The sequence below is a fragment of the Trachemys scripta genome, chromosome 16 (genome assembly GCF_013100865.1).
Source record: "Trachemys scripta elegans isolate TJP31775 chromosome 16, CAS_Tse_1.0, whole genome shotgun sequence".
NCBI classification, from domain to species: domain Eukaryota; kingdom Metazoa; phylum Chordata; order Testudines; family Emydidae; genus Trachemys; species Trachemys scripta.
The window spans coordinates 14,656,857-14,673,805 of NC_048313.1; the positions used below are offsets into that span (position 1 = coordinate 14,656,857).

The 16,949-nt window shown below is 61.6% G+C and overlaps 1 protein-coding gene across 2 annotated transcripts; it reads right to left on the minus strand.

Annotated features, from left to right (window-relative positions):
- Window positions 1–6,823: 6,823 nt before the first annotated feature.
- S1PR2 (sphingosine-1-phosphate receptor 2) lies at window positions 6,824–16,602 on the minus strand. 2 transcript variants are annotated; one of them, XM_034792240.1, is made up of 2 exons: window positions 16,372–16,602; window positions 6,824–8,993 (listed from the first exon to the last, which is right to left on the minus strand). In XM_034792240.1, the coding sequence occupies exon 2, from the start codon at window positions 8,970–8,972 to the stop codon at window positions 7,872–7,874; it is 1,101 nt and encodes a 366-aa protein (XP_034648131.1). In that variant the 5' UTR covers window positions 8,973–8,993; window positions 16,372–16,602; the 3' UTR covers window positions 6,824–7,871. The 2 variants fall into 2 exon arrangements, with proteins under 2 accessions (XP_034648131.1, XP_034648132.1); XM_034792241.1 differs by having other exon boundaries at window positions 16,463–16,562.
- Window positions 16,603–16,949: the final 347 nt, after the last annotated feature.

Below are 16,949 nucleotides of genomic sequence, written 5' to 3' on the forward strand. Positions count from 1 at the left end.
GAGGGCCAGGTGTGCAAAGGGGACCAGGCGCCTGAAGATGCAGCTAGGCACCTGGTGGGGTTTACAACGTACCTAGGTGAGTTAGGCACCTGCACTGAGGCTCTGGGATGAGGGGGTCTCTGCAGTGCGAGTTGGCGAAAAACCTGTGTAAATGTGGCCCCAAGGGAACTAGAGACAGAAATTCGAGGAACCCCTCCGTTCCTCTGCTAACCCCAGCCTGAACGTGTCCTCGTCTCTTCTCTGTTTCAGAACCGAGCAGCAGCGGGGGTGTTGATGGAAGTTAAATGTATGCCCTGCCCCCCAGTCAGAGCTGGAATGCAGCCCTCACAGCCATGACGTGAGCCCCTGCTCCGTGGGGCTGGACAGACAGGACGGCGAAGGAGACGCTCCGCGTCCTGGGCAGACACCAGGCTGGTCCCTGTTCTGGTCGCACGAGCCCAGTTTGTGTTTGACTCAGGGTTGAAAAAAAAAAAACTACATAGAATATCAAGGTTGGAAGGGACCTCAGGAGGTATCTAGTCCAACCCCCTGCTCAAAGCAGGGCCAATCCCCAGACAGACTTTTTACTCAACATCCCTAAATGGCCCCCTCAAGAATTGAACTCACAACCCTGGGTTTAGGAGGCCAATGCTCAAACCACTGAGCTATCCCTCCCCCCTTTGAAGAAAACAAAACTCCAAATCACCCAGCAGCCCGGGGCCTGGACAGTGAAGGGCTGAGCGCCAGCTCGGCTCCGCGGAGGGGCTCCAGGGCTGGTGTGAATGGGCTGAGGACAGTTCACACTAGCTAAGCCTCTGGCCTGCACCTTAAAAGCTTTATTAACCATTCATAGCAGGCGTGAAACAGAGAATTCTTTACCTGCGCAAGTCAGATGTAAACCCCACGCACCAGACTGCCCCGGGCCCCCGCGTCGACTCATAGCGCGAGCGCCGGCGAGTTTCGCTGTCTGTCTCGCCAGGCACTGGCTCCCCGGGCGGCCCAGCTGTGAGACGTGAGGCACTGCACAGCCCCAGAAAAGAGGGACGCGATCAGCCAGCCAGGCAGAAAACAGGAAACGTACCGTGCTGCTGCAGAGATCCTGCCGCAGCGGCGGGACCGCGCTGTCACCTCCTCTTCGGGCCGAGCCCTGTGCTGTCCCCAGGGCGAGTGAGCGGGGACCCAGGGGAATGGGGCGAGTTTAGAACAACTCCTGCCGTGACATGGCCCCCAGGCTTGTGTGACCAAAGCGCTCAGCTTCCCTCTCGCTGCAGGGGACACCCCCCTCCGAAGGGGTGTCCGTGTCCTGCCACCCCCGGAGAGAAACGCTGGCGAGGCCAGGCCCTCCACTGCTGAGTCAGCACCGGGCTGCGCTGGTGGGGGGGAACAGCCCTTCCCTGAATGGGCAGGGGCTAGTGGGGAGGGCCCTGGGTTCGGAGTCAGGACACCTGGGTTCTCTAGGCCGAGTTCTACCACGGCCCTGCCCCTCTCTGGGCTTCGTTCCCCTCCCCCCTTGATTCATTGACACTGGGAGGTCTAGGAACAGGGAGCGACTCACGCTGTGTGTTTGGTCCTGGCCACGGTCCGGGTCTGGACAGTGCCCGGCACAACGTGGCCCCGATCTCACCCTCCAGCTGCTTTCACACAACTCCAGGAACCCTCCGCCCTTTCGCTGACCTCGGGCGCCTGACGCTTGGCTCTGAACTAGAAGGAGGAACCAGCCTTTTGCCAGCAGAGCTCAGCTGCCGACTAGACTGAGGAGGGTGGCCGGGGCTGAATCTCCCAGCAGAGAAAGCGTCGGGTGCTGGGCACGGTGGGAACGCCGACCCAGCCGGCCGAACGCCCGGGCACAGGGGCCGGGCTGCTGCTGTTCCCAGGCTGGAGCAGGCAGGGCCCAGACAGGTCTGGAGCCAGCCCCGCCCGGGCCGCCCCTGCAGGCCGGCAGCCGCCCTGGGGACCCTGCCAGCGGATGCGGGGCCCGGCGGCTGTTTATTTAATGTTCAGCGTCAGGAGGCTGAGAGCAGCCGAGACCCAAACCCCAAAGAAAAACATTCCCAGGGCCACAGGCGGGGCCAGCGGCTCCTCGCCAGGCTCCCGGGCAGCGGCTGGCCCTCAGGACAGCCTGCCACGGGCAACCGGCCCCCGGGCCCAGCTGGCCACGGGAACCCGGCGCACGAAGCAAGGACGCACGTCCGCTGCTTCTCTGAACCGCTGCACTCCCTGGCGCTGCTCCTGGCCCTGCACCACCCCCACGGGCCATCGCCCAGCCCCGCCTCCCTGCCCCCCACCCCTCCTGCTACCTGGCAAGGTCCGACTGGCGTGCTGCCTGGGGTGGGGCCTCCAATGCTCACCCAGAACAGGGAGCCGGGCTGTGGGGGGGACACTTGTTTCTGTCACTCAGCACAGGGGGCCCTGCCTGGGCCACGCCAAGGCTGGGGAGCGAGTCTGGGAGGAAGCGAAAGCAGCAGCTGAAGTCACAGCTCCAGCCCCAGAGCCCCCCAGGCTCCAGCCCCAGCAGACAGCAAAGTCCCTCTGCCCTGGGGGGGGCCCGGCCCCCTGCTGCCCGGCCCAATCTGGCGCTCAGCGCCCATGGAAATGTCCCCCCCCCCCCCCCCGCCAGCACCTGTCGCATCCCTGGCCAAGGGCTCCAGGTGCAGCTGCTAACCCTCGTGAGAAGCAGGTGTGACCGTGTGAATCACAGCCAGCTGGCCTGGCAGGGACAAGCTGCACCTGGCTGTGAACTGCCGGCTCCAGGCCCCTGATGGGGACACCCCTCCCCCCCATGGGCTGCGAGGGCCCCGAGCTTTGGTGGGGAGGCAGGGTCCTGGGGGCAAGGGGGTGCAGCCTGGCTGTGAGCAGAGGTATCGCCAGCCCCCCTTGCCAGGGAGAGACCCCCTGAGCGGGTAATGCCACTGGCCCTGCAGGCGCCGCCCCTCGGTCCCGGGGCCTGGCCCCATCACCCACCCAGCGCCCGTGGAAACGCCCCCTCCCCCAGACAGGGGGCCAGCACCTCGCGCACCCCTAAATCCAGCACGAACCCCTGGGCCAAATCCATCCCTGGGCTGCCAGCAACAGGCCGGAGACCCCCGCCCCTCAGAGACGTCTGCAAGCGAGGCCTGGAGGGGCTGATTGTTTGTGCCACGCTGGGGGCATCTGGGGATCTGAGCCGCTGGCTTCCCCCCACCCAGTGCCGCGAGCCCCCGGTCCTGGCCAGCAGCTTCCGGGGTCCCTCCCTCCAGGTCACAACCCCAGCCCCTGTCCTGGGTAAATCAGGTGTTGATGGACTGGGAGGGGTGCGGGGCATGAGACCCCAGGGGTTTGACTCCTGCTTCACCCCAGTGGGAGCGAGGGTGGAGCCAGCCCTGCAGATCCTGCCCCGGCTGCTCCACGGAGCTTTCCTGGGGCGTGGAAAACACCGAGCGCTGCACGGTTCCTGGCTGGAGCCGCCACGGGCCCAGGGACGGGGGGGCTGAGCCTGGCTGGATTCGTTAACACCCCAGTCCTGAAAGGCCCCCCCGAGACTCCCCAGCCCCGCCCACGCCCCTTTCCTCTAGCGCCCCAGGGCGGGCGGGGGCGTTTCCCAGGGCACAGGGCGCGACTGGGCAGCCCGTGCTGCAGCGTCCGGGAGCAGAGGGGGCCTGGGGTCACGCCGAGCCCCGGGCACTGGGGCCGTCGGCCCAGCTGCGCCTCCCCCGCCTCGCTCCTCGCCCAGCGGGTCCCCGAGGCATCGACAGGAAGCGACGCTCTGTCTGAAACGTCCTGTTCTGAGAAAGCACAGGATGGACTCGGAGCCAGCAGCCCCAGCCGGCCCGGTCACGGCCCCAGCAGCGCAGCCTCCCCTCCCCCCCGTCGGCTGGAGCCAGGAGAGCTCCCAGCTGCGCCGCCGGACAGGACAGGCCAGACCACGCCAGCTGCTCTGTCAGCCCCAGGCCTGGAAAACCTGCCCTGCCTGGAGCCACGGAAACCCAGAGCCACTCACTGCGGCCAAGGGGGCAACTTAACACGGGCTCCCCACCTCGGTGCCCCTCACTCCCGACCCGCAGCCCCTGCCAGCCCAGCCCTGCCGGTGCCCCTCACTCCCGACCCACAGCCCCTGCCAGCCCAGCCCTGCCCCTCACTCCCAACCCACAGCCCCTGCCAGCCCAGCCCTGGGCTCCCCCCAGCTCTGCCACTGCCCCTCACTCCCGACCCGCAGCCCCTGCCAGCCCAGCCCTGCTCCCCCAGCTCTGCCGGTGCCCCTCACTCCCGACCCGCAGCCCCTGCCAGCCCAGCCCTGCCCCCCCAGCTCTGCCGGTGCCCCTCACTCCCGACCCACAGCTCCTGCCCCCCCAGTCCTGGCTCCTGATGTGAGGGGATTTGGGGCCCAGCCTGTCCCCCCAGCTCGCTGTAGCAGCGCCTGTTCCCTGGTTCTTACACTGGCAACAGCCTGGGGGATTGGGAGCTCGGCGGGGGGGGTGGGAGCTGGGGGGGGGGGGGGGGCTGGGTTTCAATGACAACCAGAACAACATCTGTCAGCACTGAATCAAAGTGGGAGGGGAAGTGGCCTGACCACAGGTTCCCCATTCCCCCCGCGCCATGGGCAGCCCCTCCAACCAACCTCCCACTCACCCATGGGACCTGCCCCATCCCCCCTTGGGACATACCCCCCACCCACCAATATCATGTGTGACGAAGTGGGACTGTTCTTAATGTTTCCTCTGAATACTGCGTGAGTGACTCAGTTTCCCCTATGCATTTCTTAAGTCACTAGGTGGTGGGATAAAGGCCAGTGCGCATAAATGGCCAACACTCTGTCTCCTGGCAACTAATGGCCGGGGCCCTTCCCCCTTTCAAGGTGATAGCTGAAGGTGTTGGAGAACAAAGGAATCAGGTGACCTCCTGGCCCGGGAAAGGGACAAAGCCCAGAGGAGGAGGAGGGGCTGGAGGGGAAGTCAGTTTGGAGCTAACTGGGGACAAGGAGTGAAGTGCAGACGTGGGTGTCTGCCTCGCTGGGCCCCAGAATGGACCCGGCTGAGGGGTCCCGTTCGCTGGACCTACAAGCTCTGTTTTAGACCGTGTTTCTGTCATCTAATAAATCTCTGTTTTACTGGCTGGCTAAGAGTCATGTCTGACTGCGAAGTGGGGGGTGCAGAACCCTTTGGCTTCCCCAGGACCCCGCCAGGGCGGACTCGCTGTGGGAAGCGCACGGAGGGGCAGATGCTGAATGCTCCCAGGAGAGACCCAGGAGGTGAAGCCGTGTGAGCTTCTTGCCCTGAAGACAGTCTGCTCCGAGGGAGAGGAGGCTCCCCAAAGTCCTGACTGGCTTTGTGGGGAGCAGGTCCAGAGCATTGCCCGAGGACTCCGTGACACCCTGGACTCTCCCCAACACCCTGCTGCCCCCAGAACCAATCCCTCCCCCGACCCTCTGCCCCAGGACTCCTCCCCCCCCTCCCGGGACTGTCCCTTCCCTTGGGTCCCGGTTCTACGATGTGACATCTCTCCTTGATCCCCGTGAACACGCCCCTCACCCTGAGGTGCTGCTCTCACTGATGGGGTCAGGTTCAGAGCACGGATCCCACAGTGCGTGTGGGCTGGGCTGGCAGCAGGGGGGCAGTGGAAGCAAAGGGGGCAGCGGGCGCGGAGGGGAAGGGGGCAGCGAGTGCGGGAGCCAAGGGGGCAGTGGGGGCCAAGGGGGCTGTGACGCGGGAGGAGGAATCACACGACAAGTGGCCGCTACAGAAGCAACGTTTTAATCCAATTGGCGCCAAAGGCCATTTGTACAGAGGTGGTACTTGCGCCCAGACCTGGGGGCTCCTGTAGTGTTTCGCAGGGATGGGGTGTTCCTCCCCGCCCCACACACCCACTGTGTGCACTAAAGAACCAGGTCTTGGCCCTGTGCCGGCCGGGCGGCCCCAGCTCCTGCCAACGCGCTCACGTGGCACTTGGTCCCCCACGGCTGGAGCCCCCCGAGGCCGGAGAAGTGGACAGACAGGGGTGAAAGGGGAAGGCAGAGGTGCTGGAATGGGGGGAGGCGGCCGCAGCCCCTGGCTTGCAGTGGTTTTGATCACCTCACTGGCTCTCAGCCCCGCACTGCACAAACGGTTCCAGCAGCCCTGGGGGACGGGCCTAGGCTGACCAGACAGCAAGTGTGAAACATCGGGACGGGGGTGGGGAGTAATAGGAGCCTATATAAGAAAAAGCCCCAAATATCGGGACTGTCCCTATAAAACTGGGACATCAGGTCACCCTAGATGGGCCCCAGCCGCCCAGGGCCTGGGGGACCTGCTCAGCGTCCCAGTGGGCACACGCCGGGACACGGGGACGCACAACACAGACACACTGGCCAGGTCCCTGCTGGCACCACGTCCGGAGGGGGCTGGGGCGCAGGCTGTGTCAGGGACAGGGCAGGGGCAGCGGGTTATTTTCAAACAAAACCTTAACACCCCCCTCTCGTTCCCCCCCGCCACGTGCCGGGGGTAGGGCTGCCGTTCCCACGCCCGCCTTCCATTCCCATTCACAAAACCACCCCCCCGTGCTGCACAGACACGTCGCTGCACATCAGGCTGTGACTCATTCTCCCAGGCAGGCAGGGGACACGCCCGCCCAGTGCCCCCGCCCCAGCCCCGCCCCGCCAAGGCACCCAGCAGAGCCCCTGACCGGCAAAGGTCTGTGCCCCTAGGGCCAGACCTAGCGGGGGGCACGTGAGAGCAACACACCCAGACTGCACCGCACAGCCAGACACACACACTCTGCACACATACAGTGCACCGCACAGACACACACTGCCTACACACCCTACACATCCAAACTGCACCGCACTGCCAGACACACACTGCCTACATACACACACACAGTGCACCGCACAGACACACTCTGCACACATACAGTGCACCGCACAGACACACACTGCCTACACACCCTACACACCCAAACTGCACCGCACAGCCAGACACACACTGCCTACATACACACACACAGTGCACCGCACAGACACACTCGCTCTAAGCAAGCGTGGGCCCCTGGAAGGTTCTTGCCCCGTTCCCTGCTCAGCCTCTTCCGATCCCAGCCGGCGGCCGTGCGGCGAGCAGGGCCCGAGGGGACCCCAGACATACAGGCAGTACCATAGGGATGAACAGATGGACTGACAGCGACACAGACCTGCTTGCTGAGTGACCGCTCAAGCCCCTGTTACTCGACAGGGGGACGGAAAGGCACTGAATGCGGGGGGGAGGGGCCAACAGACAGCCCAGCCGTGCCCCCGGTCCCTGCAGGAACCCAACCCCCAACAGGTCAGCTGGCGAGGCCGCCCCGGTGGGTTTAAATTGCACGTCCCTTGGGGGAGAGGAGCATCTGGGGGCGGCGCTGGAGCAGGACCCCAGTTCACCCTGCCCACGACAGCGACTGCTTGCCGCACTGAGCCGGGGCCGGGCGCCATGCGGGGGGCACCTGGTGCCCTGACGCTACCAGCTGGTGAGGGGAAATACGTGCAGTGGGGGCTTGGTCCTGACTGTGCCCAGATCCCCTCCGTGCCCCCTGGCCGGCCTTGGTGCAGCAAGCCCCTCGCTGCCGCCCCCTCCTCCTGTACCAGGGCAGGTGGCAGTTCACCCGCACGCAGACCAGGGCGGAGCATCCGCCGGAAAGGCCCCTGGGCCCGCGTGCATGGAGCCAGGCAGCCACCGCCCAGCCCCTGGGCGCGCGCCAGGTGGGCGTGGGCGTGTGGGTTGGGCGAGGCCGTGCTGGGAGCAGGCAGGATCCCGGCAGGAGTGGGTGGCGCTCGGGAAGACGGGATCACGCAAACCAGATTGTCAGTACCTGGCAAGTCCCCGCCCGCCTTGCCCCGGCAGACTGCCCACAGGAGAGCCGGCTCCGGGCCGGGTCCCTTCGTACCGATCAGCGCCCACTGTCCCTGCAGCGCCTCACACCGAGGTGGTGCATTCCCGCAGGATGGGCGAGGTGGGCAGGTCTTGCTTCTGGGTGCAGCGCTCCAGGGAGCTGGAGCTGCGGAGGGGCACCATGCAGCGCTCAGCCGGCTTGCCGCGCCCCGCCACGCCCCAGCAGCACAGCACCCGCAGGAACTCCTTCCGCATGTCCTTGCTGCGCAGCGTGTAGATCACAGGGTTCATGGCCGAGTTGAGGGCGGCGAAGCCGAAGAAATAGTTCGCCTTGCAGAGCACGGGGCACGCCTTGACGGCGCACGAGGTGTCCAGCAGGAGGATGATGAAGGCCGGCAGCCAGCAGACGATGAAGGCCCCCAGCACGATGGTGACCGTCTTGAGCAGGGCCAGGGTCTGCACGCTGGCGATCTCAGCGTGGCTGGAGCGGACGATGCAGTAGATGCGGCCGTAGAGCACCACGATGGAGAGCAGGATGGCGGTGAAGACGGTGACGACGAAGAGGATGTAGCGCTTGGAGTAGAGCGGCAGGACGGTGGAGCAGTCCTCCAGGCGGCCCATGCAGTTCCAGCCCATGATGGGCAGGCCCCCGATGGCCACCGAGATCACCCAGCAGGCCCCGATCAGCAGCACCATGCGGCAGTTCTTGTCGCTGCTGTACAGCTTCACCTTGGTGATGGCCACGTGCCGCTCGATGGCGATGGCCAGCAGGCTGAAGACCGAGGCCGCCAGCGTGGCAAAGGCCGTGCCCTCCCGCACGAACCACTGCACCGGCGTCAGGCTGAAGGTGTGCTGGCCCGAGAGCAGGACGTTGGCCATGAAGGCCAAGCCGGCCAGCAGGTCGGAGAAGGCCAAGTTGCCGATGAAGATGAACATGGCTGAGTGGAACTTCTTGTTACGGCAGACGGAGACCAACACCAGCAGGTTCTCCAGCACGATGAGGCAGCACAGGATGACAATGGCGATGGAGAAGGCGCCACGCCCCGAGGTCTGCCCCTCTGTCAACCCCTTGGTGTAGTTGTAGTGGTCCCGGATCTTGTCTGGGTTGAAGTAATCCTTGTAGATGCTCCCCATGGCTGCCCGCGCCGCCTGGAGCTCGGCGTCACGGGGCGCAGGCCATGGCATCGTCACTGGGGGCGGGTGCACCTGGGGGCAAAGGCAGAGAAGGGGTCAGAGCTGACTGGGGGTGGGGGGCAAAGCGGCTCTGAGACAATGGACCAAGCAGCGAGAGCAAGAACGGCCCTCCTGTATGCCTCCTCCTCCCCATCCACCTCCCATGTCTGTCCATCCGTCCTGCACTGCCGGCAGAGCCATGGCCAGCTGGGGAAAGGTGGCGGTGGACACAGAAACACCTCACCTGTCCAAACTCACGGAGTCCCTCGCCCAAGGAACCTCACCCTGCAGAGGCGAGTCCCACAACTTAACAGCCCACTGGGTAGCATGAGTTTCCTTCCCCCACGTACAGTGCAGTCCCCCTTCGTCTCACCCCCACAGCTCCTGGTTCTCCCGTGGCTGGCTCACGAGGGACCAGGCACCGTTCTCCTGCCCAGCCACGGCGCGTCTTCTCGCAGCGGCCCTCAGCTGGGACCAGAACGGCAGTCCCGTCGCCCCCACGGGACGCCTGTTTGCCTTTGCTACCAGAACTTCCTGTCCCAGCGCGGGTCCCGTCCCCCCCAGCAGGGACTCCCTATCCAGTGCAGATCTGGCAGCCAGCTCTGCGTGGTACCCCGGCCCCGCCTCCCGCCAGCCCCATGCCACTGCAGCAGCCATGCATGAGTGGGGAGGGGGGCGATGGCGGAGCTGTGCACCCCCCCGTGTCAGTGACGCTCGGCTTATCGCACGCCCCGCTGCTCCCTTCCCGTAAGGGGCCAGGTTCTCAGCTGGGATCAACGAGAGCTGGGCTGGTGACTGTGACGAAGTGGGGGGTTTTCTTGTTTGGGCACGATCTGGGAGTCCGTGACAGTGACCCGTGACGGGAGGAGACTTTCCGTCCGGGAGGGTCCCTCGTCCAGAGCGCATCAGGCAGGGGAGGGGGGATGGGCTGGGAGTCAGGACACCTGGGTTCTAGTCCTAGCTCCACCATTGACCTTGGGCGGGTCCCTGTCCCTCTCTGAACCTCTTCCCCTCACCCATCTACTTAGAGTGTGAGCTCTTCAGGGCAAGGGTCGTTGCTCCCCGTGGGTCTGTGCACACCCGGCCCAATGGGGCCCAGATCTCGGCTGGGGTCTGGGCAGAGCCCGAACGGCCAGACTGGGTCAGAGCAAGGGTCCATGCAGCCCAGTGTCCTGTCTCTGAGCAGAGCTGGTGCCAAGTGCCCCAGAGGGAGTGAACAGAACAGGGCAATTATCGAGTGACCCATCCCCTGTCACCCAGTCCCGGCTTCTGGCAAAGAGAGGCCGGGGACACCATCCCTGCTCATCCCGGCTAACAGCCATGGACGGACCTGCCCTCCAGGAACGTAGTTAATACTTTTTTTGAACCCAGTCATACTTTTGGCCTTCACAACATCCCCTGGCAGCTAGTTCCACAGGCTGACTGCACGTTGTGTGAAGAAATACTTCCTTTGGCTTGTTTTAAACCTGCTGATTATTAATTTCATTGGGCCCCCTGGTTCTTGTGTTATGAGAAGGGGTAAACAACACTTCCTTCTTCACTTTCTCCACCCCAGCCATGATTTTATAGACCTCAATCAGATCCCCTCTCTGTTCCAAGCTGAACAGCCCCCGTCAACAGAGGGAACATTATTTGTTGTAGTGCAATTTCAATTCCATGATTGAATTGGCCTCGTTAGCACTGACCCCCGACTTGGTAAGGCAACTCCCATCTTTTCATGTGCTGTGTATTTATACCTCCCTACTGTATTTTCCACTCCATGCATCTGATGAAGTGGGTTTTAGCCCACGAAAGCTTATGCCCAAATAAATGTGTTAGTCTCTAAGGTGCCACAAGGACTTCTCCTTGTTTTTATCAGGACTGAATCTCATCTACCAGTCACCCAGTTTGGTGAGATCCCTTCTGTAGCTCGTCGCAGTCTGCTTTGGACTTAACTATCTTGAATAATTTTGTATCATCTGCAAACTTTGCCAACTCACTGTTCACACATTTTTTTAAAATCATTTATGGATACGTTGAACAGCCCTGGTCCCCATACAGACCCCTGGGGGACACCACTATTTACCTCTCTCCACCGTAAAAACTGACCAGTTATTCCTATCCTGTTTCCTATCTTGTAACCAGTTACTGATCCAGGAGAGTACCTTCCCTCTTATCTCATGACTGCTCCCTTTGCTTAAGAGCCTTTGCACGAGTGAGGGGGATTTGACAGCAGCCTTCAACTTCCTGAAGGGGGATCCAGTGGATCTAGTGTACTTAGATCAAAGGTTTCTGAAAGTCCAGGTACACTAGATCCACCGGATCCCCCTTATCCCCATTTATTGACCCCCTCAAAGAATTCTAATAGATTGGCGAGGCGTAACTTCCCACCCAAACTCTTCCCCAACACACTGAGTTACTCTTCACTTGGTTCTTTGCTGTAGTTTCAACCAATTGGCCTGGGACTGAAGTCAGACTTACCAGCCTGGAATTGCCAGGATCCCCTCTGGAGCCAAGGTAGCTCTCCTCCAGGCATCTGGTCCAGAGGCTGATTTAAGCCAGAGGTTACACACCACAGCTAGCAGTTCTGCAGTTTCATATTGGAGTTCCTTCAGAACTCTTGGGTGATAACTTGGGCCAAGACTATCACAGGGTTCATAAAAGAACTAGATCAGTTCAGGGAGAACAGGTCCATCAATGGCTATTAACCAGGATGGGCAGGGATGGTGTCCCTACCTCTGTTTGACCAGGAGCTGGGAATGGGCGACAGGGGATGGATCACTGGATGATTCCCTGTTCTGTTCATTCCCTCTGGGGCACCTGGCACTGGCCACTGGCGGCAGACAGGACACTGGGCTAGATGGACTTTGGTCTGATCCAGTCTGGCCGTTTTTATGTACCTTCTGGTCCTGGTGACTTATTACTATTTCATGTATCAAGTGATTTTAAAACTTCCTCAACTGACACCTCAGTCTGGGGCAGTTCCTCAGATCCGTCACCTAAACCGAATGGCTCAGATGTGAGAGTTTCCCTCACATCCATCTTCTGCAGGGAAGATTGAGGCAAAGAATTCATCTCGCTTCTCTGCAACGGCCCTGGCTTCCTCAAGGGCTCTTTAGCACCTCGATCACCCAGGGGCCTCACTGCCTGTTTGGCAGCTTCCTGCTGCTGATATACTTTAAAAAATTGCTGTCAAGTTTCTGTGTCTTTTGCTAGTTGCTCCTCAAATTCTTTCTTGGCCTGTCTGATTATACTTGGACCACTTGCCTGAGTTCATGCTCTTTGCTATTTTCCTCTGTAGGATTTGACTTCCAATTGTTAAAGGATGCCTCTTTGCCTCTAACTGCCTCTTTTACTCCGTTGTTTCGCCGTGGTGGCATTTATTTGGGCCCCTGACTATTTTTTTATTTGGTCTCTCTCTCTCTCTCTCGTTTGAGTCTCTATGATGGTGTTTTTAAGACGTGTGTCCCTGCAGATTGCAGGCATTTCACTCTTGTGACTGTTCCTGTTAATTTCCCTTTAACTGGCGCCTTCATGTTTGTGTAGTTCCCCTTTTTGAAGTCAAATGCGCCTGCGGTGGGTTTTTGGTATTTCCCCCCTGCAAGGATGTTAAATTTAATTATATCATGGTCGCTATTACTGAGCAGTTCAGCTACGTTCACCTCTTGGACCAGATCCTGTGCCCCACTCAGGACTAAATCCAGAATTGCCCCTCCCCCGTGCGGGTTCCAGGACGGGCGGCTCCAAGAAGCCGTCATTAATGGGGTCTAGAAATTTTATCTCTGCATCCCGTCCTGAGGTGACGTTCCCAGTCCATATGGGGATAGTTGAAATCCCTCATTATTATCGAGTTTTCTATTTCTGTAGCCCTCTACTCTCCCTGGCATTTCACAATCACCGTCACCCTGCGGGTCAGCTGGTCGGCTGTACATCCCTACTGCTAGACCCTTATTATTCAAGCAGGGAATTTCTATCCAGAGAGGTTCTATGGTACCGTTAGAGGCAGTTAAGATTTTTACTATATTTGACTCTACGCTTTCACTCACATATAGAGCCACACATAGAATCATAGAATATCAGGGACCTCAAGAGGTCATCTGGTCCAACCCTCTGCTCAAAGCAGGACCAACCCCAACTAAATCATCCGAGCCAGGGCTTTGTCAAGCCTTAAAAACCTCTAAGGAAGGAGATTCCACCACCTCCCTAGGTAACCCATTCCAGTGCTTCACTACCCTCCTACTGAAAAAGTTTTTCCTAATATCCAACCTAGATCTCCCCCACTGCAACTTGAGACCATTGCTCCTTGTTCTGTCATCTGCCACCACTGAGAATAACCGAGTTCCATCCTCTTTGGAACCCCCCTTCAGGTAGTTGAAGGCTGCTATCAAATCCCCCCTCATTCTTCTCTTCTGCAGACTAAAATAATTCCAGTTCCCTCAGCCTCTCCTCGTAAGTCATGTGCCCCAGCCCCCTGATCATTTTCGTTGCCCTCTGCTGGACTTTCTCCGATGTGTCCACATCCTTTCTGGAGTGGGAGGACCAAAACTGGGCGTAATACTCCAGACGTGGCCTCACCAGTGTTGAACAGACGGAAATAATCACTTCCCTCAATCTGCTGGCAATGCTCCTACTAATGCAGCCCAATATGCCATTAGCCTTCTTGGCAACAAGGGCACGCTGCTGACTCATATCCAGCTTCTCATCCACTGTAATCCCCAGGTCCTTTTCTGCAGAACTGCCGCTTAGCCAGTCGGTCCCCAGCCTGTAGCAGTGCATGGGATTCTTCCGTGTCCTTGTTGAACCTCATCAGATTTCTTTTGGCCCAATCCTCCAATTTGTCTAGGTCACTCTGGACCTTATCCCTACCCTCCAGCATATCTACCTCTCCCCCCATCTTATTGTCATCCGTGAACTTGCTGAGGGTGCAATCCATCCCATCATCCAGATCATTAATGAAGTTGTTGAACAAAACCGTCCCCAGGACCGACCCCTGGGGCACTCCGCTTGATACCGGCTGCCAACTAGACCTGGAGCCCGCTCTGTCATTCCTATTTGTACCTGGTGTTCCCATGTCCCACTGATTATCAGTGTTCCACCGAGAGCCTGTATTTAGAGTTTTAGCACTTGTACACAAGCATCTATCAAATGTGTCAATGTTTCGGTGTCTGCCTTCACGGGCTGTAACTGAATGGGACTGGTTTTCGTTTGACTGTTTCTCTTCTCCTCCTACCTGCACTTCATCAACTTCTATCTGCTCCTCGTCACTAGGAAATAGAGAATCCCCATCAATAAATCCGCCCCAAGGGATGGCTCTGTCCGAACCATGTGCTGCTCTGCGTCTGTCGGCTTCCCCCAGCTTCGTTTAAAAACTCCTCCACGACCTTTTTAATTTTCCAGGCCACCAATCTGGTTCTGTTTTGGTTTAGGTGGAGCCCATCCTACCTCTTTAGGCTCCTCCTTTCCCCAAAGGCCTACGGGACCTCTCTCCTGTCCTTCTCTCTGTCACTGACACCTACGTGTACCACGACCACCGGCTCCTCCCCAGCACTGCACGGAAGCTGTCTCCATGTCTTGCCGGAGGGGTGTCCTCTGTGCGAGAGGGCACTACCACATCCCTCCTTGGGATCATGTCCCGCCGCTCCAGTTAGATGATCTCCTTCCCCAAGATTTTCATCCTCTTCATCAGCCCAGCGGCTCTCAGCTGGCGGGTGGGACCCAGAAAGTCTCATCTGTTTACCCCCGTCCCCTTTAGCTCCTCCAGTTCAGCCACATCTGGCACAATGGGGGCCCCGGAAACAACGCGTTTCCCAGGGTTTATATGCCCTGAACCCCGCTGCACAGAACCGGAACCTTTACCCCGCTATCAACAGTTACCATCAATCTCAGTCTGGGCTGCAGCGGATGCTGTGAAGCACTTCTCCCCCACGCTGCAGGATACAGCTCCTGGCGCTGCGGGGGGGTGGGGGGGGGTTTGCATGGCCTGGTCTACCACAGCACAGAGATGAGTCAGAATGAAATTCTGAACCAGGTAATAATAGCTGCACTTTTCAATGCCCTGTACTAAAGCAGAACCACAAAGGAAGGAGGCCGGGGGGGGGGGGAAAGCCAGGACTCCTGGGTTCTTTTCCTGTCTTTGCCACAGACTCACTGTCACCATGGTCCCCTCTCCCCTGAGCCAGTCAAGGTCTTGCATTCCTCTCTGCCAGCCCCCAGCAATCAGGCCCCAGCCCAGCCAGTCCCCTGCAATCAGGCCCCAGCCCAGCCATTCCCCCACGCACGAGAGGCCCACATGGAGAGACCCCAGTGCCCTGCGGGGCAGCCCAGGTAGTCCGGCGGGGAGAGGGCTCTACTGGGGGGGGGGGAGGCAGGAGTTTGGGCAGAGTCCAGGAGGGGGCACTGGGTGGAGGGGGAGCCTAGATGCAGGACCAGAAGAGGCTCACCTGTGTTCTCAGCCTCCCCACAGCCCTGCCCCACGGAGGGGCTGTCATGACACGGGGAAGGGGGGTGGTTCCTGCCATGCGGTGATGGGGGAGGTTGGCAACCCCCTGACCAAACCGGGGGTGGGGGGGGGAATTTGCCCCAGGAGGTTACAGGTGACCCAGGTGGGGGCCGTTGTCCCCCAGGGCTGCACGGGCAGCGCACACGGTCACAGGCAGGATGCAGCAGGTCATTTGGCAATGGTGAGGGGGAGCTCTGCCTGCGGGCCCCAGAACTGGTACGGTGCCACCCCCAGCCCCAACCTGGGGGGAGGCTGTTCAGTCTCCTGCCTCCCCGCTGCAGGAATGGCCGGGGGGGGGGGTTGTGGGCACCTGTCCCGGGGGAACCGTGGGTTGAGACCCAGCAAACTCGCTTCGCCCAGCGAATGGCCAGACGAGTACGGCTTTGGGCTACGATTCTCCAGACCCTGCTGGGGGGAAAGGCCCCCGCCCCACAGAGCCAGCCAGCCAGCCCCCCAGCCTGGGGCGTCCCTGCCCCATTCCCTGCCCCACAGAGCCAGCCAGCCCCCTGGCCTGGGGCATTCCTGCCCCATGGAGCCAGCCAGCCCCCTGGCCTGGGGCGTCCCTGCCCCACGGAGCCAGCCAGCCCCCCAGCCTGGGGGGGCCTTTGCCCCATTCCCCGCCCCACAGAGCCAGCCAACCAGCCCCCCAACCTGGGGCGTCCCTGCCCCACGGAGCCAGCCAGCCCCCTGGCCTGGGAGGTCCCTGCCCCACGGAGCCAGCCAGCCCCCTGGCCTAGGGGGTCCCTGCCCCACTGAGTCAGCCAGCCCCCCGGCTCTCCGACAGGGGTTCCCTGGAGGGGGCAGGCGGAGTCCGGGGCGGCTGCTGCGGGTCCAGCCCCACAGGCCCCCCGGCAGCGCGCCCCACCGCGGACCCCCGGCCCCGGAGCGCGCCTGGCTCCGGCCGCTGCCCGCCGCGCTCTCCCGGCTACTCACGCTGGGGCGCCGCGCCCCGGCCCCGGGTCTCGGTCCCTCCCGCCGGCCGCGGCGGAGACGTGGCCAGGGCGCAGCCGGAGCGATTCGTCACCTCGGTTCCCTCGGGCTGTGGCTGCGCCCCCGGCGGGAGGAGCCTGCCCCGGCCCCGGCCCCCCAGCCTCGGGGGACCCGGCTCTGCGCCCCGCTCCGGCCCGGCCCGGCCCCGTGTGCGCGGCGGGGCGAACCCTGCCCTGCGCGGGGCGCGGCCGCTCGGCGGGCGGGGCGGCGCTGCCAAACCCGGGGGGGGGATCGGCCCAGGATCCCCCCCAGCCCTGCAGCCAGCTACGCCAGGCTGCCCCCCAAGGACCCCAGCGCCCCCCGATCTCCCCCAGAGACCCCAGTACCCCCTTCCAGCCTCCCCAACTCCCAGAGACCCCAGTACCCCCTTTCCAGCATCCCCGACCCCCCCGAGACCCCAATACCCCCCTTCCAGCATCCCCGACCCCCCTGAGACCCCAATACCCCCTTCCAGCATCCCCGACCCCCCAATACCCCCCTTCCAGCATCCCCCGACCCCCACAGAGACCCCAGTACCCCCC

Bases quoted from the DNA above. Each gene is read 5' to 3' on its own strand.
- S1PR2 (XM_034792240.1), bottom strand. From the start codon at position 8,972: ATGCCATGGCCTGCGCCCCGTGACGCCGAGCTCCAGGCGGCGCGGGCA.